This window comes from Ahaetulla prasina, chromosome 10 (assembly GCF_028640845.1).
Source record: "Ahaetulla prasina isolate Xishuangbanna chromosome 10, ASM2864084v1, whole genome shotgun sequence".
Classification (NCBI taxonomy): Eukaryota; Metazoa; Chordata; class Lepidosauria; order Squamata; family Colubridae; genus Ahaetulla; species Ahaetulla prasina.
In genome coordinates, this window is record NC_080548.1 from 31,689,028 (window position 1) to 31,711,548 (window position 22,521).

The 22,521-nt window shown below is 48.1% G+C and overlaps 1 protein-coding gene across 3 annotated transcripts in view; it reads left to right on the forward strand.

Annotated features, from left to right (window-relative positions):
- The window catches only part of ACTN4 (actinin alpha 4), a 103,368-nt gene that overhangs the window by 77,029 nt on the left and 3,818 nt on the right, over positions 1-22,521 (forward strand). For all 3 annotated transcript variants that reach the window (XM_058195152.1, XM_058195154.1, XM_058195153.1), the window contains exons 9-19: positions 1,393-1,485; positions 4,055-4,285; positions 6,003-6,150; positions 11,258-11,408; positions 15,469-15,577; positions 15,669-15,809; positions 17,649-17,831; positions 18,012-18,146; positions 18,931-19,110; positions 20,786-20,932; positions 22,178-22,258. In XM_058195152.1, coding sequence (XP_058051135.1) covers positions 1,393-1,485; positions 4,055-4,285; positions 6,003-6,150; positions 11,258-11,408; positions 15,469-15,577; positions 15,669-15,809; positions 17,649-17,831; positions 18,012-18,146; positions 18,931-19,110; positions 20,786-20,932; positions 22,178-22,258 — 1,599 coding nt within the window. The remainder of the gene's footprint in view (positions 1-1,392; positions 1,486-4,054; positions 4,286-6,002; positions 6,151-11,257; positions 11,409-15,468; positions 15,578-15,668; positions 15,810-17,648; positions 17,832-18,011; positions 18,147-18,930; positions 19,111-20,785; positions 20,933-22,177; positions 22,259-22,521) is intronic.

Consider the following 22,521-nt stretch of genomic DNA (forward strand, 5'->3'; position numbering starts at 1 on the left):
TGCCTTGGGCTGGGATTTGGGAGGGTTGGACTAGAAGACCTCTAAGGTCCCTTCCAGCCCTAGGATTCTATGATTTCATTGAAATAGGATTGACTTAGGAAAGGGGAGCTATACCAAAAACGTGCCACTGAGAACTATTGTGCAGCTTGCAAAGGATGAAAAAGGCAGAAAAAAGAATTATTTTTTTTTAAAAAAGAAAGACTTTGCAGGAGATAATAGTAGAATAAATGCTACAGATAGAGCTGAACTGTTTATCAGTGCTTTCTGAATCCTAGATAAAAATACAATAGTTTTTCTTGAAATCTTGGCTTATGAAGAGCTAGGATGACTAGAGGGGTGGTGGTGGGTTTTTTGTGTTTTTTGTTTTGTTTTGCATGAGTCCTTAAATCTTCATGCAGACCAATTGTTTGTCCTTAACATCAAAGTTAGAAAAGATGGTAATCGGTATCGGATTAAATCGGGATCTGAAACCATGGTTTTGAAGGCGCTAGCTTTGATCCACGCATGCTAACTATTGTATCTCGGTTCTGATGCATCAAGAGTTGTAAATTCAAGCGCTCAATCACTACGGATCGAAAGAGGAAGTATATATGGGGTTTGGACATAACATTGGTTTTAGCCAGGGGTCTCCAACCTTGGCAACTTTAAGCCTGGAGGACTTCAACTCCCAGAATCCCCCATCTTCAGTTTACATTCTCACTTCTGACTCCGCTTAAGGCAGGGGTCTCCAACCTTGGCAACTTTAAGCCTGGAGGACTTCAACTCCCAGAGTCCCCCAGCCAGCAAAGCTGGCTGGGGAATTCTGGGAGTTGAAGTCCTCCAGGCTTAAAGTTGCCAAGGTTGGAGACCCCTGGTTTAAACCACAATCTTCCCAGATGTAAAAGATGAGCCTTCTCATCTGGTTCCGTTATCCAGCAGCTCAAACCAAGGTTGATCCGATCAACCGATCTGGAGTTACGCTTGGCATGCTATTGTCTCTGCTTGCGTTAGCGGTTTCTGGCCAAACTCTTGAGCTTCCAGATTGGGGTTTTTGAAACTTGGGCCACTTGAAGATAAGATGGGTGGACTTCCAACTCCCAGAATTCTTTTAGCCAGCTGGATAACTCAACCGTGGCTTGAGAAGCCAACCCTGGTTGAAGACTCCAACTCTGGTTGAAGTCCACCACAACTTCCAGGTTGTCCAAGTTGACTCCAGGTAACGTCCTCATCCTGGATTGAAATTGAATTGCTTTACATCCGCTCCTTCTCTGCTTGTGGGTATCTCGGTCGTTTCCCACGATGGTTTAATGATTGCTTTGATCTCATGCTGTGTCTTTCCTTGGTACATCTCAGTCCCTGGGACATTTTTTCCGTTGAGTCACCAAGTTTTCCCCCTCTTGTTTTTGCTTGTAGGCTGAGACTGCTGCAAACAGGATTTGCAAAGTGTTGGCCGTCAACCAAGAGAATGAGCACCTGATGGAAGATTACGAGAAGCTGGCTTCTGACGTGAGTGTCGATGAGTCTTCCCAGGAACTGAACCTGGTGGCCACCCCCCAACCCCTCGTCAAAGCCTGTGACAAGCCAAGAGTTTTGTGAATCCGTCCGTCAACAGGCTCTGGATATAATTGAGACGGTTGAGAAATGGAGGGGAGCGGTTTCTTTGGGTGCTTTGATCACTTCTCAGTCTGAACTTAATTCTTAAGGTGGACGCCATTAAGAGTGTTCCCCAAAGACAACATTGCGTTGCTGTCCGGTGGGTTGAGCTGGCTAGCAAACCCAGATGCTCGCAAAGGCTGCAGAGGCTCCGAAGCTAGCACTGATGTTATTATCTCTGAACTTGGCAGGACGTGCTCCAAAGAAAGAGCTCCTGAAACCACACGCTGCTTGCTCCCTGATGACTTCTCGTGGTCAAAAAGAAGCGTTTCTCAACCTTGGCAACTTGAAGATGGGTGGATTTCAACGCCCTGATTTCTCCAGCCAGTGCATGGAAGTCCACAGATTTTCAAGTTGTCAACCATGTGAGAACCTCTGGTCCAAAGCGAACACTGTTTCTCTGCTGTGGCACACAGTGAGAACTTCCTGACTTCCAGTCTGCTGTCTCTCTTCAGTCCTTAAATGTTCACCTGGTCTTTGTGAAGAGCTGCCAAATAGGCTAACAGTCGGACTTGGCCAACCTTCTCCAACCTGGCACCTTCTGAATGTGGAGAAGGTTGTCTTTGATGGTTGCCCTATCTTCTTGGCTGTCTCGTGCTAACCCGCCCCTAGGATTGGGAAGGCACACAGAGGAAAACGCCTGGATGGGGTCTCTGACTTCTTGATAGTAAAAGCTGAGGAGGACCTCCAGATGGGTGCTGATGGGTGACTTCTGCTCATCCATCTTGGAATGAGTGGGCCAACCTACCCATCCTTACAACCTGTGAGAATTCTAGAGTTGGGCCTCCAAAGTCATTTCATTCTACCAGTGGTATGCTAGAAGATCTCTGAAGGACAGCTACGTGGCTTCTTCTGAAGAACTTCTAGGAAGCCAAGCCATAAACAGGTTTCTCCTAGAACACGTAAGATTAAGGTTGCTGTTTAGTAGGAAGTCCTGGACTTATAACCAACCTTTACATCTGTCCATGTCTTGCTGTAACAAAGGTGCTTTTTAAATTCTCTTTTCCAAGAGGCAACTGGACTTTCTGGTTTTTTCGTTGAAGACCTTTTCGTTTCTCACCCAAGAAGCTTCTTCAGCTCTGACTGGATGATGGGGAATGGAAGGATTTCTATGCTTTGCAGACAGCTGGTCATTTGCATCCTTTAGGGAGTCACTGAGGCCACTTGGAGGGTCACCAATCAGATGAGTGGTGCAAATGGGAGTGGACCCTTCTTGGAATTGCTGAAAGGACCATGTTGTAGATTGGAGATAGATGACGCCGTATCCCTTCCCCTCTGTTGGAGGAAAAATCCTTCCATTAAATATCCTTCCATTATGCATCCTGAAGGAGTATCAATCCTTCCGTTCCCCACCATCCAGTCAGAGCTGAAGAAGCTTCTTGGATGAGAAGAGAAACGTCTTCAAAGGAAAACCAAAAAGTCCAGCTGCCTCTTGAAAAAAGCACCTTTGGGACAACCATGACCTGGATGACTGAGCATCTCTGCAGAACTTTAGCTATACAATTTGGAATGAACCCCCTTGGAATGGTGTGGGAGTAGGAATGGATTTCTAGAAAAATTGCAGACTACAAGACCCAGGAGAACCACTCAGGTGGCCCTGAGGACACAGATAAACCTCCAGGTGACCTTAACAACTTGCTAAAAGGATGCAAATGACTGTTGTGGTCCACGGACAGCAATGAGGCTGAGGTGAGGCCAGGGCCATCGGGAAATGAGGTGCAGACTCCAGAGCCTCCAGAGACTGATAGTACTGAGGAAGAGGAACAGGAGGAGCCTGTTCCTAATGCATGCATGAGAAGAGCTGCCAGAAGGCAAGAGCAGCTCAAGCAGAGAGGACAACTCAGGAGTAAGGCCAAGAGATGATTGGCCCCTCCCATAGGGCTTATAACAGACCAGCACCGGTGTTTCAGCTTGCCGGAAAACGTAGCTGCGTCTTCTGCTTTGTGTTTTGGTAACTTCTGGACATTTATCAGGAAGGGCCTTTGGCAGTTTGCCTAATTGGACTCAGGTTTGTGATAACTGAAGAATTTGTGTTTGGGAGGTCTTTGTTTTCCTTTGAGTTGAACGGCGCTGGGAATGAATTAATTCCCAGCTGTTCGAATAAAGTTTATTTTATCACGGACTGAGTTTGTTGCTACCTACTTGAGTCTGGGTCACAGCGATGACCAGCTGTCTGCAAGGAGCGTAAATCCTTCCATTCCCCACCATCCAGTCAGAGCTGAAGAAGCTTCTTGGGTGAGAAGCGAAACGTCTTCAAAGAAAAACCAGAAAAGTCCCGTTGCCTCCTGAAAAAAAACACCTTTTGGGACAACCGTTGACCTGGAGGACTTGAGCCATAGACCATAGACATGTCTTCTTGTACTTTTGGTTGTTGACGCTACAGTACGTTATATTTCACCGTCTTCTGCTGTGCTTCCCGCAGCTCCTGGAGTGGATTCAGCGCACCATCCCTTGGCTGGAGAACCGGGTTCCCCAGAAGACCATGCAAGAGATGCAGCAGAAGCTGGAGGACTTCCGGGACTACCGGCGGGTCCACAAACCCCCCAAAGTGCAGGAGAAGTGCCAGCTGGAGATCAACTTCAACACCTTACAGACCAAACTGCGACTTAGCAACCGGCCGGCCTTCATGCCCTCCGAAGGAAGGATGGTATCGGTGAGTAGTAGGCGCGTCTCCCTAATCTGTCCTCCTTCACTTCTCGGTTTGCGTCGTTTACAGCAGGGGTCTCCCAACCTTGGCGACTTTAAGACTTGTGGACTTCAACTCCCAGAATTCCTCAGCCAGCTTTGCTGGCTGAGGGATTCTGGGAGTTGAAGTCCACAAGTCTTAAAGTCGCCAAGGTTGAAGACCCCTGGTTTACAAAACAGATGGTCCCCGACTTACGACCACAATGGAGGCCCACATTTCTGTTGCTAAGCGAGGCAGCTGTTCGGTGAATTTTTGCCCCATTTTACGATTGTTCCTGCCATCGTTGGTGAGAGAATCACTGCGGTCGTTAAGTTAGTAATGAGGTTGTTAAGTGAATCTGGCTTCCCCATTAACTTTGCTCGTCAGAAGGTCACCAAAGGGGATCACGTGATCTCCGGGACACTACGACCATCATGAGTCTGTTGCCAAACAGCTGGATCTTGGTCATGTGACCACGGGGATGCTGCAGCGGTCGTAAGTGTGAAGAACGGTCCTAAGTCACTTTCTTTCCAGTGTTGTAACTTCCAGCGGTCACTAAACGAATTGTTGTAAGTCCAGGACTGGATTCTCTAGGTCAGTCTTTCTCAACGTTGGCTGCTTTAAGGTGTGAGGACCTCAATTCCTTTAAGATGTGAGAACTCCCAGAATTTAAGGTGTGAGAACTCCCAGAATTTGAGGTGTGAGGACCTCAAGTCCCAGAAATTAAGGTGTGAGGACCTCAACTCCCAGAATTTGAGGTGTGAGGACCTCCCAGAATTTGAGGTGTGAGGACCTCCCAGAATTTGAGGTGTGAGGACCTCAAGTCCCAGAATTTGAGGTGTGAAGACCTCAACTCCCAGAATTTAAGGTGTGAGGACCTCAAGTCCCAGAATTTGAGGTGTGAGGACCTCCCAGAATTTGAGGTGTGAGGACCTCAAGTCCCAGAATTTGAGGTGTGAGGACTTCAAGTCCCAGAAATTAAGGTGTGAGGACCTCAACTCCCAGAATTTGAGGTGTGAGGACCTCCCAGAATTTGAGGTGTGAGGACCTCAAGTCCCAGAATTTGAGGTGTGAAGACCTCAACTCCCAGAAATTAAGGTGTGAGGACCTCAACTCCCAGAATTTGAGGTGTGAGGACCTCCCAGAATTTGAGGTGTGAGGACCTCAAGTCCCAGAATTTGAGGTGTGAAGACCTCAACTCCTAGAATTTAAGGTGTGAGGACCTCAAGTCCCAGAATTTGAGGTGTGAGGACCTCAAGTCCCAGAATTTAAGGTGTGAGGACCTCAAGTCCCAGAATTTAAGGTGTGAGGACCTCAACTCCCAGAATTTAAGGTGTGAGGACCTCAACTCCCAGAATTTAAGGTGTGAGGACCTCAATTGGCTGGCTGGGGAGTTCTGGGAGTTGAAGTCCACACGCCTTAAAGTGGCCAATGTTGAAAAACACCGATTTAACTAAAAGATAATCCCCCAAATTCAGATAAATAAAAGATTACCCACCCACCCCGCAAATTAATAACAGACCTTAAGCGTGACCTCTTCAAGCAAGCCAGCCCGGCCCCCTGATTGAATCCATAAAATTGGGATCCACATTAAACCATCTCACTGTCAAGAGCTTGGCAGGTGGAAGGGGGGGGGAGAGGGGACTGCATTTTATTTAACTTGCCCCACTTTACCATACCCCCAAATCCCCCCCCTCCCCCCCAGGATATCAACAACGGCTGGCAGCGCTTGGAACAGGCCGAGAAAGGTTTCGAAGAGTGGCAGCTGAATGAAATCCGGAGGCTGGAAAGACTTGATCATTTGGCGCTGAAGTTCAGACAGAAGGCATCCATCCACGAAGCCTGGACCGAAGGTGAGAAAGAGCCTTCGATAGGGGGATGTGGCTGGCTGCCCAAGGACCTCTTGTTCAGCGGCGGTCCTCAGTTTACGACCACAATTGGAAGCTGAATTTCCACAGCTAGGCAAGGTCATTGAGTGAGTCACGGCTGGGGTTTTTTTTTTAAATAGCCTTTTGGGCCACGCGTGTGGTATGTGAACCACTGTGGCTGTTAAGTGAATCACATCATTAAGTGAATCTGAAGGGTCCAGAGTGTCTTGTGGTTGTGTTGGTGTCAGTGTGTGTCAGAGGTGCCCATTTGTCTCACACCCCAAGCGGAGGCTTCTCCAAAACAGCCACGTGTTTCCCAGTTTCTCTTTGATCAGGGATCTCCAACCTTGGCCACTTTTAAGACCTGTGGACTTCAATTCCCAGAATTCCAACCTTGGCCACTTTTAAGACCTGTGGACTTCAATTGAGGAATTCTGGGAGTTTGAAGTCCACAAGTCTTAAAGTTGCCAAGAGCTCTGTCTTTGACCATCGTAGGTCATGGGACCGGCCTCAAAACCTGCCAAAATACCAGCTGCATATCTTGTTTTATTAAAAAAATTCCATAATCTCTCTCTCCCCCCCCTCGCTCCCAAAATGTGGTTCTCAGACGCGGTGAAGGAGGCCTTGTTTATTTAGCCTGTCTAAGGGTGTGAAATTCAGTGGGTGTAGCATCTTGCCGAGAGTCAAGCTAATGAAACAACAGCTGGTTTCTCCCTCCCCCTCCCAGCTCTCCCATCTGCGCTGGCCTGTCACTCTAAGGCAGAATGATGCTGTGATTGGCTCTGGTCCTCCGCCCCAGCCGGGCTGATTTATGGGAGTTGAGGTCTGCACACCTTCAAGTTGTCAAAGTTGAGACGCATCAGTTTGGGTAGACCTTAAATGTGGCTGCTGTTTGCCTCTTTGCATCTGCCCCAACTAGATGTTCAGATCCCCGGAGGAGAGTTTGGTGCTTTGTGCAAGAAGTCATCTTGCAATTCCAATCTCATTCAGGTTTTCAGGTTCTTCTCTTCAAGTAGATCCCCAAGGATCTGCCTGCTGAAACCGGAGTGGGCTTCTGAGCTGAAAGATTTCTTGTCCACATGAAGGACTTGCTCTCTTGACTTCCTCTTGCTTGGGTGTTGCCTTCTTACTTGATAGAATCTCCTGGAACAGGAGTCTCCAACCTTGGCAACTTTAAGCCTGGCGGACATCAACTCCCAGAATTCCCCAGCCAGACATCTGGGAGTTGATGTCCACCAGGCTTAAAGTTGTCAAGGTTGGAGAACCCTGTCCTGGAGAGATGTTTCTCGAACTTAGCGACTCTTAAAATAGGTGGACTTTGAGTCCCAGAATTCTGGCCGACTCCCAGAATCCTGGGACTCGAAGTCCACCTATGTTAAGAGTCCACACATCTTCAAGATGCCAACTTAGTAGACCTTAACTGTGCCTTTGGTTTGGCCTTGGACATCTCCCCTAACCAGGTGTCCAGACCCAAAGATTTTGGTGCTTTGCTTATGTTAAATGAGACATTCGCTGGAGTTGGAGTGGACTTCAGAGCCGAGGGATTTCATGACACGATTGACCTATGCTCCCATCCTGTCCACGTGAAAGAGTCCCACACCTGTCTACCTACCTCTTCCTTGGGTGGTCTTCCTCTGACCGGTAGACTCCCCTGGAAAAAAGGAGATTTTGAGGTGGTGGTGGTACTTTTGTATGTCTTCCACAAATCTGAGGAAGTTCTGCAGAAGTTTACAGACCCAAGAAACTCCTTGGCTTGGCGGTCCACGAGAAACCACCCAGCCTCTCTTTGAAGGTAGCGGTGGTGTCAGTGATTACTCTAGGGCCCAGAACACGTTCTGAGTTGTTTACTTTCCTTTGTCCCCAGCCCTATTCTTAGCTCGGCCCAGGGTGGAGAAAAGGTTATCATCTTTCTTTCAACTTCCTGTTGGGCTGCTGTCTTAGAAATCCCATTTCTTTTTTTTTTTCTCCAACAACAAGAGAGAGCAGGGGGCTCCTCCCTCGGTAGCTTCATCCATCAAACTAGGGTTAAGCAGTTGTTAGGGAAGTCACAGAGGGGGTCTTGGAGCAGTTTTGTGGGGCTGGGTGGGGAGAGGGAGGATGGGGAGGAGGTGTTGGGGGGGGTCTCCTTTTGATGCTGGAAGTGCCAGCTTTTCAGATCCTGCCTGGACTGCAGATAACAGTGGTCAGGCGGTTACTGGGGAGGTCACTGGGGAGGGGTCTCGGCTGTGCTTTGAATGGCATCTTGGATTCGTGTTTGCTTCTGGGTTTTTTTGTATGGTTGGAGCCACGTCAACGAATTTGGCAGAGGAAAAAAATAGAGGGCAGCCTGTTTCAGATGGCATAGATTAATGCTCTCTTTTAAAGCCATGTTTCTCAACCTTGGCAACTTTTTAAGATGGATGGATTTTTCACTCCCAGAATTCCCTAGCTGGCAAACCTAGTATTTCTTAACCTTGGCAATTTTAAGGTGAGTGGACTTCGACTCCCAGAATTCTCCAGTCAGCAAAGCTTAAATTTGCCAAGGTTTTGAAAACGTGGCGTTAAAGTTTAAAGCGGCGGTGAAATCCAGGTTTTTTTAACTACCGGTTCGGTGGGCGTGGCTTGGTGGGTGTGGTGTGGCTTTGTGGGCGTGGCAGGGAAAGGATACTGCAAAAACTCCATTCCCGCCCCACTCCTGGGGGAAGGATACTGCAAAATCTCCATTCCCGCCCCACTCCTGGGGGAAGGATACTGCAAAATCCCCATTCTCTCCCCAGTCCAGGGGGAGGGATACTGCAAAATCCCCATTCCCTCTCCACTCCTGGGGGAAGGATACTGCAAAATCCCCATTCCCTACCCACTCCTGGGGGAAGGATACTGCAAAATCCCCATTCCCTACCCACTCCTGGGGGAAGGATACTGCAAAATCCCCATTCCCACCCCACTCCTGGGGGAAGGATACTGCAAAATCCCCATTCCCACCCCACTCTGGGGCCAGCCAGAGGTGGTATTTGCCGGTTCTCCGAACTGCTCAAACTTTCCGCTATTGTTTCTCCAGAACCTGCTGGATTTCACCCCTGGTTACAAGGCCCCAAGCTTCCTCATCTGTCTGGGCCTGGCCCGTAGAGGAGCTTCTAGGTTTCCTCACTAACTCATGCCGCAGTTCCAGAAATCACAATCCCCCCCGCCCCACCTTGCTGTAGAACAGAGGTCTTCAAAGCTATGCTGGCTGGAGAATTCTGGGAGTTGAAGTCCACAAGTCTTAAAGCTGCCAAGCTTGAAGACCTCTGCTGTTTGATGCGGTACCTAAGAAAGGGCTTTCCAGCCATGTGGGATCCCCAATATTCGTGGCTCAAGGACTCAAAACTTCAGCCTCCCTTGGGGCAACACAGAGGGATCTCTCGTCTAACGTTGCACGCAGCCAGACGGAGACTGCTGTCGTCCCCCAGTCGCCCCACTGCACCGCGGGGTTTTTTTGCTTGTCTGGATCTCTCCTGGCTGGCGGCCAAGACCAGATTTTCCAAGCTGAGCCAGCGTGTCCCGGAGAACAGCTGATTGGAACGGAGGCGCGTTTTCAAAGCATCCCGCAGCTCCGCAACCCAAATAGTTTTTCAATTAGTGGAGAAACCCCAGCAATGTGGAGGTGGGCTTGCAAAAGGGGGCTTGGCCCTCGGCTGAAGCTAGGAGACGAAGGGGTTGGGGGGGGGCAGAGGGGAATTACGTCAGCAGTAAGAAAATCTCAACCAGTAGGGAAGCTGAGGCTCAGGGAGTGGAGTAGAGTAGAATAGGAATAGGGAAGAGGAGAGGAGAGGAGAGAAGAAGAAAGGAGAAGAGAGAACAGGGAAAAAGGGAAAAGTGGAGAAAAAAGAGAAGGAAGAGAAGGGAATAAAAGAGGAAGAGAGGAAAGAAGAGAAGAAGAGGGAAGAAAAGGAGAAAAGAGAAGAGAAGACAGTATAATAGAAAACAGTAGAATAAAAAATAGTAGAATAGAGAATAGAATAGGAAATTAGGATAGGATAGGATAGAATAGAATAGAATAGAATATATGGAATAGAATAGAATAGAATAGAATAGAATAGAATAGAATAGAATAGAATAGAATAGAATAGAATAGAATAGAATAGAATAGAATAGAATAGAAAATATGGAATAGAATAGAATAGAATAGAATAGAATAGAATAGAATAGAATAGAATAGAATAGAATAGAATAGAATAGAATAGAATAGAATAGAATATATGGAATAGAATAGAAAATATGGAATGGAATGGAATGGAATAGAATAGAATAGAATAGAATAGAATAGAATAGAATAGAATAGAATAGAATAGAATAGAAAATATGGAATAGAATAGAATAGAATAGAATAGAATATATGGAATAGAATAGAATAGAATAGAAAATATGGAATAGAATAGAATAGAATAGAATAGAATAGAATAGAATAGAATAGAATAGAATAGAAAATATGGAATAGAATAGAATAGAATAGAAAATATGAAATAGAATAGAATAGAATAGAATATATGGAATAGAATAGAATAGAATAGAATAGAAAATATGGAATAGAATAGAATAGAATAGAATAGAAAATATGGAATGAATAGAATAGAACAGAATAGAATAGAATAGAATAGAATAGAATAGAATAGAATAGAATAGAATAGAATAGAATAGAATAGAATGTTTGTGTTTTGTCCCATTTTATGACCCACCTTGCCACATTTGTTAAAAGAAGCACTGCAGTTATTAACTCACTAACCTGGTTGTTAAGTGAATCTGGTTTCCCCACTGATGTTGCTTGTCTGGTTCCGATTGGGGTTGGAAGTCGAAGGCTCCCTGAATTCCCCAGAGCAGCTGTGTGGCGCCAGGCCCACGTGTCTCGGGAAACCTTGGGAAGGGAAAAAGAGGACCTGGGAATGTGCGCCCCGAAGGTCGCCTTGGGCTCTGCCGGGAACACCCCGAATCAGCTGCCCAGGTTGAAAAGGCGAAAATACTCAAATGTGGCCTCCGCTGCCCCGGTTACTGGCGTTCTTGCTTGAAACGATGGTCGCTCGGCCATGGCTTCTCTTCCTGACCCTCCTCTGTTTTTCCCGCCCCCCCCCCCCCGCAGGGAAAGAGGCCATGCTGAAGCAGAAGGACTATGAGACGGCCACCCTGTCCGACATCAAGGCCCTGATCCGGAAGCACGAAGCGTTTGAAAGCGACCTGGCGGCTCACCAAGACCGCGTGGAGCAGATCGCGGCCATCGCTCAGGAGCTCAAGTACGCAAAGGCGCCTCGCCATTATTGTTTGCCTGGACGTCTCTCTCCCCTCTTTTTTGGGGGGGAGGAGGAAGTGGAGGGAGGGGTGGGACGCGGGGGGGGCGGCATGCTGTGGGCACCTGTGATGGCCTGAGCGCTCTGCCAGCGAAAACGGGCTCCCGAGCTCCGTTTTCGGCTGCCACGGCCTCCACACGCGGCCCTCCCGAGCTCCGTTTTTGCTGGCAGAGGCACCATCGGCTGGTCCTTTGCTGTTTCCAGGGCAGCCCCATGGCCCAGATCTAAGCACCCTGCGGGGCCGGATCCGACCCCCCCAGGCCTTGAGTTTGACACCCCTGTTTTAAGGGTTGTGGGGTTTTTTGGTTTTTTAGTTTTGCCTTCGAGTCATTCTTGATTCTGGACAACAGCTTCTGGATTTCAGAAGCGGTTCTTCCTAAAACTGAGATTGGGGAGCGGGGAGGCTGGTTCTAAGTCAGGGGTCTCCAACCTTGGCAACTTTAAGCCTGGAGGACTTCAACTTTCTGGGAGTTGAAGTCCGCCAGGCTTAAAGTTGCCAAGGTTGGAGACCCCTGTTCTAGGTCACCTACCTGGCTTCCTTGGGCGGGATTAAAAATCACAAATCTCCGGTCGTCGAGCCGGGTGCCTCAACCTTTGCCCCAAAACTGTTATCATTTATTTTATTTTTTGAGATCCTGGGCTTTGAAACAGAGACAATGACTTCTCTGGTCAGGGCAGTTCCTTGGCGAGAGGATAAAACCCCCCTAACCCAGAAGATCAGCAACCTGCGGCTCTGGATTGGGATGGATTCTGTACCATTAAGTCAACGTTGATTCTTAATGACTGCCTAGATCAGGAGTGGGGAACTGTGGCCCTTCGATGACTTCTGGACTTCAACTCCCAGAATTCCTGAGCTGGCAAAAAAGGGTCATGATTCCCCCCCCCCTCCTCCTCCTCCTCCTCCCCCCTATCACTTTTCTCAACAGATGGACTTCTCAAAGGATTGACCCCAATCCTGCTAATAATGTAAATTATCCTCTGCCATTAAAACCCACCCGTTTCAAATTGCGGATGGAGCTGGATGCCCGGCCTTCCACATGCAACTCTCCATCATGGGGAGAAAGCTTTTAAAGTAATACTATAAAAATTATTGTAGCAAAACTGAGCACCAGCTTGGGGACTCCTCCTCCTCCTCCTCCTCCTCCTCACACATCCCTCTGCTTTCTATCACTGATGATGTCCCTTAGTTGGGTCACGAAATGTCTGCAAGAGAACCACCAAGCTCAGACAGCACCAAGGACCTCTCCCAAATCTCTTACCTCCTAGCACTGATGAGGTTACCTAGTTTGGTAATGAAATGTCCACAAGAAAACAATCTAGCTCAGAGAGCACCAGAGTCCTTTCCCCTCCCAGCTCCTTCTGATTCCTCCTGAACCAGGCCTCTAAAACCCAGGCTGTAAAAATTCCTTGCTTTGGAGCGCTTGAAGCTGTAAAATTCCCTTGCATCCTGTTAAAAAAAAAACCAGAAACACGCCTTGGCAACCTCCGAGCCTTTTAAAAAGCTACCCTGCCAACGTGTATGTGTGTGTGTTTGTGTGTGTGATTTGGACCGTCTTGCAGCAAGACACAAAGAGACGTTGTAAGGTATTTTTGGCAAGTTCAAAATAGCAGCCCTCCTCCCCTTCCCCTCGCAGCTCCCCCCCTTCACCCCCCCCCAAAAAACCTATCTTTTAAGATCCTTTTTCAAACAGCCTCCTTGACTCCCGTCTGAAGTCAGCTAGGATCACCTCTCTTTTTGGGGAACAGAAGCTCCCTCAAAGGGTGTTTTCTCACCCCGCCCCGCCCCGCCGCTCGCCCCCTCCCCGCATTACACAGTACCCCCATTGTTCTCCAGCCCTCCTCCCTTGGTGTGTTATACCAGAATGCGGTCCTTGTAAGAGTTTAGAGCAAACTCCTCCCCCCCCAGCCCCGCACTCCTCCTGCCCCCTCCCCACCTCGTATAAACTCACACGCCATAAGTATACACACAGGCCACAGGCTGAGCCCGCCTTGACTTAAGGGGAGGAGGGGGGGTTTCCTTATTTTCGGGGCCGAGAAGTTGGAAACCCTTGATGTGTGTGTGGCCTTTAGTATGACTTCATCCACAGCCCCTCTGCCTCTTTTATACACAAACACCCTTAACGCACACTCATCCTGAGGATGCTGTTTGCCAACATTTGGAGGCCTGAGGCGGTGTGTGTGTGTTTGTGTGTGTGATTTGGACCGTCTTGCAGCAAGACACAAAGAGACGTTGTAAGGTATTTTGGCAAGTTCAAAATAGCAGCCTCCTCCCTTCCCTCGCAGCTCCCCACCTTCACCCCCCAAAAACCTATCTTTTAAGATCCTTTTTCAAACAGCCTCCTTGACTCCCGTCTGAAGTCAGCTAGGATCACCTCTCTTTTTGGGGAACAGAAGCTCCCTCAAAGGGTGTTTTCTCACCCCACCCTGCCCCGCCACTCGCCCCCTCCCCGCATTACACAGTACCCCCATTGTTCTCCAGCCCTCCTCCCTTGGTGTGTTATACCAGAATGCGGTCCTTGTAAGAGTTTAGAGCAAACTCCTCCCCCCCCAGCACTCCTCCTGCCCCCTCCCCACCTCGTATAAACTCACACGCCATAAGTATACACACAGGCCACAGGCTGAGCCTGCCTTGACTTAAGGGGAAGGGGGGGGGTTTCCTTATTTTCGGGGCCGAGAAGTTGGAAACCCTTGATGTGTGTGTGGCCTTTAGCATGACTTCATCCACAGCCCCTCTGCCTCTTTTATACACAAACACCCTTAACGCACACTCATCCTGAGGATGCTGTTTGCCAACATTTGGAGGCCTGAGGCGGTGTGTGTGTGTTTGTGTGTGTAGGGGGAAAATCCTCAATTCCTTATCTGGCATCGGAGAAACTTTTTGGAACAGAGGCTGGTCGGGTCGTCGCCGTTCTGGGGGCTTTCTTTCCAGCCGGATCCCCTTTTCCTGAATTTCTCATGTACCCTGGGTCACACACACACACACACACACACACACTTCAGGTTCCTCCCCAGCTGTTTGGTTTGGCCGGTGGCTGGATGCTAGTTTCCCTTTTTGGACCTTAAAGCAACATGTCCCGTTTCAAGAGGCTGGCTTGTCTCCCTGGGCATTGCATTCCGAAAGAAGGAACTCGGGCGCCCTCCTGTGGCCAAACACAGGGACTGCAAATCTCAAAGAAAGCCCCTATAGACAACCAGACGTTTCAACGTGTCTTTTATTTCCAGGTGGTCCTTGATTTATGACCGTAATGGAGCCAATTGCGGTCGTCAAATGGGTCAGGCAGGTTAGGGGTTTTTAGGACCCTTTTAAGGTGGCGGTTAAGAAAACCATCGATAAGATATACCTTGATGAACGTATCTTTTCTTTTATGCGCACTGAGAGCATATGCACCAAGACAAATTCCTTGTGTGTCCAATCACACTTGGCCAATAAAATTCTATTCTTCTATTCTTCTATTCTACTGTTATGCATACTGGCCCGCATTAAAAATGAAATTCGGTTGCCTGCTCTCAAAAGAAAGTAAATATCTACCCATACCCATATATAGCACACACACATGGGATGGGGGGGGAGAAAGATTATATCTATCTATCTATCTCTCTATATCTCTCTCTCTCTCTATCTATCTATCTATCTATCTATCTAATCTATCTTCTCTATAAATAGATAGATAGATAGATAGATAGATAGATAGATAGATAGATAGATAGATAGAAGATAGATAGATAGATAGACAGACAGACAGACAGACAGACAGATAGATATAGAGAGATGATATAGAGAGATGATAGAAAGGTAGAAGATAGTCACTAGATTTTCAGTGGCTTACAGCAACATAACCACATACGTTCATGGTTTTTTAAAAAATGTACATTTACACGAATTAAGTAAAGTTTGGTCCTTCTGGGTACGATGACCCTGTAGAAAGGAGATTAGGGCCCCACAAGAGGACTCTTTCCTGGCTACCTGCCCACCCCACCAATGCCCTCCCTTTTCTCTGACCCACAGCGAGCTGGATTATTACGACTCCCCCAGTGTCAACGCCCGGTGCCAAAAGATCTGTGACCAGTGGGACTCCCTAGGGTCCTTGACCCACACACGGAGGGAAGCGTTGGAGGTGAGCAGACGCCTGCCCCGCCATGGGAAGAGGCGAGGGAGCGCGGTGTCGGGAGACCTAATCCTTTTTTTACCCGTTTCTCTTTCCGAAGAAAACAGAGAAGCAGCTGGAGACCATCGATCAGCTCCATCTGGAATACGCCAAGCGAGCCGCGCCCTTCAACAACTGGATGGAAAGTGCAATGGAGGACCTCCAGGATATGTTTATTGTCCATACCATAGAGGAGATAGAGGTACGAGGGCTGTCCATTGAGTTTTCCTACCCTCTCTATGGTACAAGGATCTGGAAGTATCTATCGTGGCCCGCCAGCGGATCTGGCAGCAGATTCGGACAGTGAGGAGGTTGGGGAGGAACATGGGCTAGTCCTGGAGTCTGGGGAAGGCTCGAACGAGGGCTCTGCGTCGGAGGCAGAGAGGGGGCCAAGACTGGATGCCAGTTATCAGCTGCCTTCAGAGTCTGACATCAATGAGGCAGACAAACAGCTGGACCCTGTTCCCAGTGTGCGCAGGTGCAGAGTTGCCAGATGAAGGGAACAGCTAAAGAACAAGGGTCGATTTGGGAGTAAGGCCACAAGCAGATGATGAATGGCCTCTCCCAGTGGGAATAAAAGTGGAGCGACAGGGGAGTGGAGTTTGCAGGAGACAATTAGTTCATTCCTGCATTCTTGCCAACTATTGTGGCGTCTGAAAGATATCGGCCTGGCCACTCTTCAAGCCTGATAAAAGCCGATAATTGTGAACTATCTTGAAAAACTATGGGAGAGGAAAGACTTTGCTGGAGACTAATTCATTGTAATCGAATTAGTCACTTAGTCACGGGACGAGGACTCGGCTTTGTGCTGCTGGGGAAGCCTAGGTCAGAACAGCATCTACCTGGGCTTCAGCTAAGAGAGAGAGAGAGAGAGGGAGGGAGGAGTGGTGCTTAAGGGAGATTAGCCGACACGTCTGCTGTCTGATCCAATTGTGTCATCCATCCCACTTAATTTTAATTAGCAAAGAAAGACTCCTGGCTCATTTCTTTTTCCAAGAGTATTATAATACTTTGCTGAGAAGCAAGCGGTTACAGATTAGAGCAGGCAGAATCCGTTGGCTTGGCACGAAAACAAGGCAGTTAACTTTCCCTTTTCCCCTCCCTCCTCCCCGGTTATCAGTCAGTATCCAGTTAAAAGTTTCTCAGGTTATTTTGGAAACGGGTCCTGTGTTCGAGCCTTTCCCATCTCCGCATTCCTTTTTGCTGACCTTGTGCTTGATGGGTGCTCCTCATAGTCGGGGCCGGCTCTGCTTCCATCCTACCCACTCACATTTCAGTCTCTTCTCCCTCCGGTCCTTATCAGGCTGGCAAGATTGCGATGCCGAGAGCAAGCAAGCAGGATTGGCAGACACGACGCAATGAATTCCCAGCCTAGTTTTTTAAAATTAAAAAAAAAAATCTGCTATAATTTGCCTCCTACGGGGCTTGGTTTTGAGGGAGAACATGCAAAGGTTAAAAAATGTTGTGTTAAAATCATGTTGCGTTACATGTTACGTGGTTACAAGGGGACTGGAGAAAGACTGCTTTTTAAAAATAAATACATACAGTGGATAAAGGCCAGTGTTATTGTTTTTTTATATAATAAATATATATACTGGATATAAAATCTTAAAAGCTCCAAGTATATTTACTTGAAAAGTAAAAAGATTACAGAACCAGAAAATGCTAAGTAGAAGCTTCAAAGAGGCGACACTTTTGTAATTATACCGGACTTTTAATATTTAAACAAAATAATAAAAGAGGAGAACCTTCAGCTACTTATAAGTGCAAACTCCAGCTCCAGATGGAAGTTTTTCTAGCTGGCTTCCATTACATCCCAGAACTTATGTTGGGGGGGGGAATTTCCCCCTCACGCTCCATCCCGCTGCAAATGGAAGAACCCAACTTGCTCTGGGAAACATCTGGATTCCCGCCAAGACAAACGAGTACTTCATGATGGCAGCAGGGATAGAACCCGGGGACATCTCCTGGGTGACTTTTCTGGGGCTGAAACGATCTGGCCTCGCCCGCCTTGACTTGGAATGTGTGATTTCTTTTCCAGGGCTTGATTGCTGCCCACGACCAGTTCAAATCCACGTTGCCCGATGCCGATAGAGAACGAGAAGCCATCTTGGGCATCGAGAGCGAAGCGCAGAAGATCGCAGACTACAACAACATAAAACTCTCCGGGAACAATCCTTACACTTCGGTCACGCCTCAGATCATCAACTCCAAGTGGGAAAGGGTGGGTGCCTGCGCTTCCCGCGGCTGTCCGGTAATATGCACGCTCTGGGCGGAGCTGAAGACAGAGCCTGCTCGCCTTGGGATGCAACCCGTGGTCTCCCTGAGCTGGGGGGGGGGCGTAGTGGGGAGGAGCCCAGGAACACCGCCTTCAATGGCGGCTCTCTTCATTTGGGTCCCATAGGTCCAGCAACTGGTACCCAAGAGAGACAGCGCCCTGCAGGATGAGCAGAGCAAGCAGCAGTCCAATGAACGCTTGCGCCGACAGTTCGCCAGCCAGGCCAACATCGTGGGGCCCTGGATCCAGACCAAGATGGAGGTGAGAAGCTTTGCCCGGATATCATGAGCTTCTGCTTTCAAGGGAAGCCGGATTGCCAACCCAGCTAAATCAGGGGTGAAATGCTCCCGGTTTGGACCGGCTCTCCCAATCCGGTAGCGTTGGCAGCGGGTGGTTCAGAGAACCGGTTGCAAAAATCCCTCCCCCTCCCCCCCCCATGCCCAGCTTAGCTGCACAATCATCAGAGGTTGTTTTGTTTTTTGTTTTTTACTTTTAAAAGCATTTTTTCTTCGGCCAAAAAAATGCTTTTAAAAGTAAAAAAAAAGCCTCTGATGATCGCGCAGCTGTGCTGGGATCATCAGAGGCTTTTAAAACCATTTTTTCTACAACCTCTTTGGCCGAAGAGGTTGTAAAAAAAATGCTTTTAAAAGGCTCCTCTGGCAATCCCAGCTGAGTTGCCTGATCGTCAGAGGCTTTTCTTTCTTTTAAAAGCATTTTTTTTTTTGCCTTTAAAAGAAAAGCTCTGATGATCGCGCAGCTGTGCTGGGATCATCAGAGGCTTTTAAAACCATTTTTTCTACAACCTCTTTGGCCGAAGAGGTTGTAGAAAAAATGCTTTTAAAGGTTTTAAAAAAAAAAGTTGGCCACACCCACCCAGTCACATGAACCCCCCCCCACCAAGCCACGCCCACAGAACCGGTAGGAACAAATTTCACATTTCACCACTCAACTAAGGGCACCGGTGGTGAAGCCCTTTGTGTCTCTCTTGTCCCGTGAGCCTTCCAAGCGAGCGTCAACCCAATCCCATTGGCCTTCCCTTGACCAGGAAATTGGGCGCATCTCCATTGAGATGAACGGCACCCTGGAGGACCAGTTGAACCACCTCAAGCAATACGAGCTGAACATTGTCGAGTACAAACCCAACATCGACGTCTTGGAACAGCAGCACCAGCTCATCCAGGAGGCCCTGATCTTTGACAACAAGCATACTAACTACACCATGGAGGTGAGGGAACAGCCGAGAGGGGGGTGGGGGGACGTGGGGTCGATCTATGGGGAAGGTGGGTGAAGGCCAGTAAGGGGAGGGACTTCCAGTAAGCATCCAGGGCCCTCACAGTGGCTTTTATCCTGTACATCGCCCAGGCTAGGGATGGGAACCGGGCTGTAATTTTAACACACACAGCTGGATATGCACCGGGGAGGGGGGGGGGACGTTGTGTATGTGTGCGCACGTGAACGTGCTCTCGGCAGGCCCCCTTCTCTTTGTGTTCTCACCAGCTGGGTAGATTTCAGCTTCTGACATCCTTGTTTGAAACGTGCTCGGGTGTTGTTTTCCTTCTCCTCGCTTTAGCCATGTGTGCGTCTGTTAAACAAGCAGATGCATTGCTAAAAATAGCTTTCATTCAGACGAACGTCCAGGAGTCCCCGGAGAAAAGTGTACTTGAAAGAATAGAATAGAATAGGGATAGAATAGGGATAGAATAGGGATAGGGATAGAATAGAATAGAATAGAATAGAATAGAATAGAATAGGATAGGATAGAATAGGGATAGGGATAGGATAGGATAGAATAGAATAGAATAGAATAGAATAGAATAGAATAGAATAGAATAGAATAGAATAGAATAGAATAGAATAGAATAGAATAGAATAGAATAGAATAGGAAAGAATAGGAAAGAATAGAAAATAGAACAGAACAGAACAAGGAAAGACTAGACTAAACTAGACTAGACTAGACTAGACTAGACCAGAACAGAACAGGAAAGAACAGAACAGGAAAGGATAGAAAATAGAATAGAACAGAACAGAACAGGGAAAGACTAGATTTGACTAGAGTAGAGTAGAGTAGAGTAGAGTAGAGTAGAATAGAATAGAATAGAATAGAATAGAATAGAATAGAATAGAATAGAATAGAATAGAATAGAATAGAACAGAACAGAATAGGAAATAGAACAGAACAGAACAGAACAAGGAAAGACTAGACTACACTAGACTAGACTAGACTTAACTAGACTAGACTAGAACAGAACAGAACAGAATAGAATAGAATTCTTTATTGGCCAAGTATGATTGGACACACAAGGAATTGGTCTTAGGTGTATATGCTTTCAGTGTACATAAGGAGAATAAAATAAATTCATCAAAAATAAAAAGATACAACACTCAGTGAGAGTCAAGGCTACTAATAAGCTATCAAATCGTACTAGGAAACAAATAAAAACAATATCAATTGAAAGATACAAGCAACATGGTTATAGTCCTAAGTGGGAAGAGATAGATACTAGTAAGGAAGAGATACAGTCGGTGTTGTGGGAATTAATTGGTAGTTGTTTAGCAGAGTGATGGCGTTCAGGAAAAAACCCTTCTTGTGTCTAGTTGTTCTGGTGTGCAGGGCTCTGTAGCGTCGTTTTGAGGGTAGGAGTTGAAACAGTTTATGTCCAGGATGCGAGGGGTCTGTAGATATTTTCACAGCCCTCTTTTTGACTCGTGCGGTATTCAGGTCCTCAAAAGTCTGTGTCTGTCTTAAGTCAGTCATAAGAAACTTCAGGATGCTGCCTGGGCCTGTTGAGCAACATTTGGAGGAAGGATGGGTGAGAACAAACCGATTAATTCATTCTTATGGCCGTTGGTTTGTTTGTTTCCCCCTCCCTCCCCCTCTTCCTTTCATTTTTACATCCAGCACATCCGGGTGGGATGGGAACAGCTCCTCACCACCATCGCCCGGACTATCAACGAGGTGGAGAATCAAATCCTGACCCGGGACGCCAAAGGGATCAGCCAGGAGCAGATGCAAGAATTCCGGGCCTCCTTCAATCATTTTGACAAGGTACCCGAGTAGGAGACGTGGGATAACTGGGAGGACCTCTCTCGTGTGGCCCATCTACACGTGTGGATGTTGCCCACACATCCTTCCTGCCTCTTTTGGAAGTCTCCGGTTCTCCGAAGGGAAGCTGGGCAGTTGGGCAGCATTTCTTGTATATAGTCCGATTCAGGGGTAGAACAGACAAAGAGGGTGCCGCCAACTCGGGGGTGCTTTAGGCGGGCACCTTAACTGGAGGTTTTCGAAAATAGATTGGACAGCCATTTGACTGGGATGGTATAAGGCTCCTGCCTTGAGCAGGGGGTTGGACTAGAAGACCTTCAAGGTCCCTTCTAGCCCTATGATTCTACAATTTAGACCAGGGGGTCTCCAACCTGGGCAACTTTTAAGACTTGTGGACTTCAACTCCCAGAATTCTGAGGAATTCTGGGAGTTGAAGTCCACAAGTCTTAAAGTTGCCTAGGTTGGAGACTCCTGATTTAGGCTACATCAAGGGTATTGCCAAGAAGTATTGTTTTGCTTTTACTCCTAGATATTACTCCTAGTTACTTATCTTAGTTCGTAGCCACGTAGATCCTGTCTTTAAAAAAAAGGAAGCCCAGCCTGACACAATCAGGATCACCCAATTCTTCTGGATCGGGATTATAATCTGGGTTTTCTTAAACCAAGCCTTAAGATCCTTGTAGCCATCTCCGTCTAACTTTGCTGGTATGAAACGAGACCTGTCCCGCCCAGGTCATGAAACCTACTTACTAACCACCCTTCTCCTGGTCTCCATAACACAAGGATCCTTTGGGGGAGGTCAAGCGATGCCAGGGCCATCCCGTAACGCTCTTGCCTTTGCCCCTCACCTAAAAAGGGGATCCGGGGGAGCTCGAGACAGCTCCCCAACCCCAAGCATCGGGGCGCTGATTGCGTTGCCCTGGCGCAGACTGTGGCCATGCAGTCCCCAGCTTAAGCAGGGATGAAAGGTAAACTTGGCCAGCCCTTGTTGGCCTTTCCTTCTTCCACCAGCTACGGGGAGACGTCCTACAGCCCCCCACTTCCTGTCTGGGCTAAGAGTCCTAACCTGGTTTGGATCTCACGCACCCCCCAACACCCCACCCCAACAGCCAGCCTTGAACTAACGGCGTGTCTTTTCCCCTCTGCTCCGCCTTCCTCGCCTTCACGGGGGGCCTCCCTGCCACCCCCGCCTTTCCTCGACGGGCGTGCCGTGCCCTGCGCCCCTTCCTACCCGCGGCCTGGTGGTAGGACCACGGCGGCTCCCTGGGACCCGAAGAGTTCAAGGCCTGTCTCATCAGCTTGGGATACGATGTGGAGAATGACCGACAGGTACCCGTTGCCCCGTGAAACGCGCTGCCCGCCAGTGACGAGATTGCAATTAACCGATTTCCTTTCTCTCTTCCTTCGCTACGTTCTCCTCTTCCCTCCCTTCTCTCTGACCATTGTGCTGATGTTTGGTATCTGGTCCCCTTTTGACTGCTCCTGCCCCCTACCCCTACCTCCCCCCCCCTTTGTGCTGACCCCCATCCCAAATACTTTCCGACTGACTTTTCTCTTTCTGCGTCTTTTCCTCTTCCTGTGGGGTCGATGCC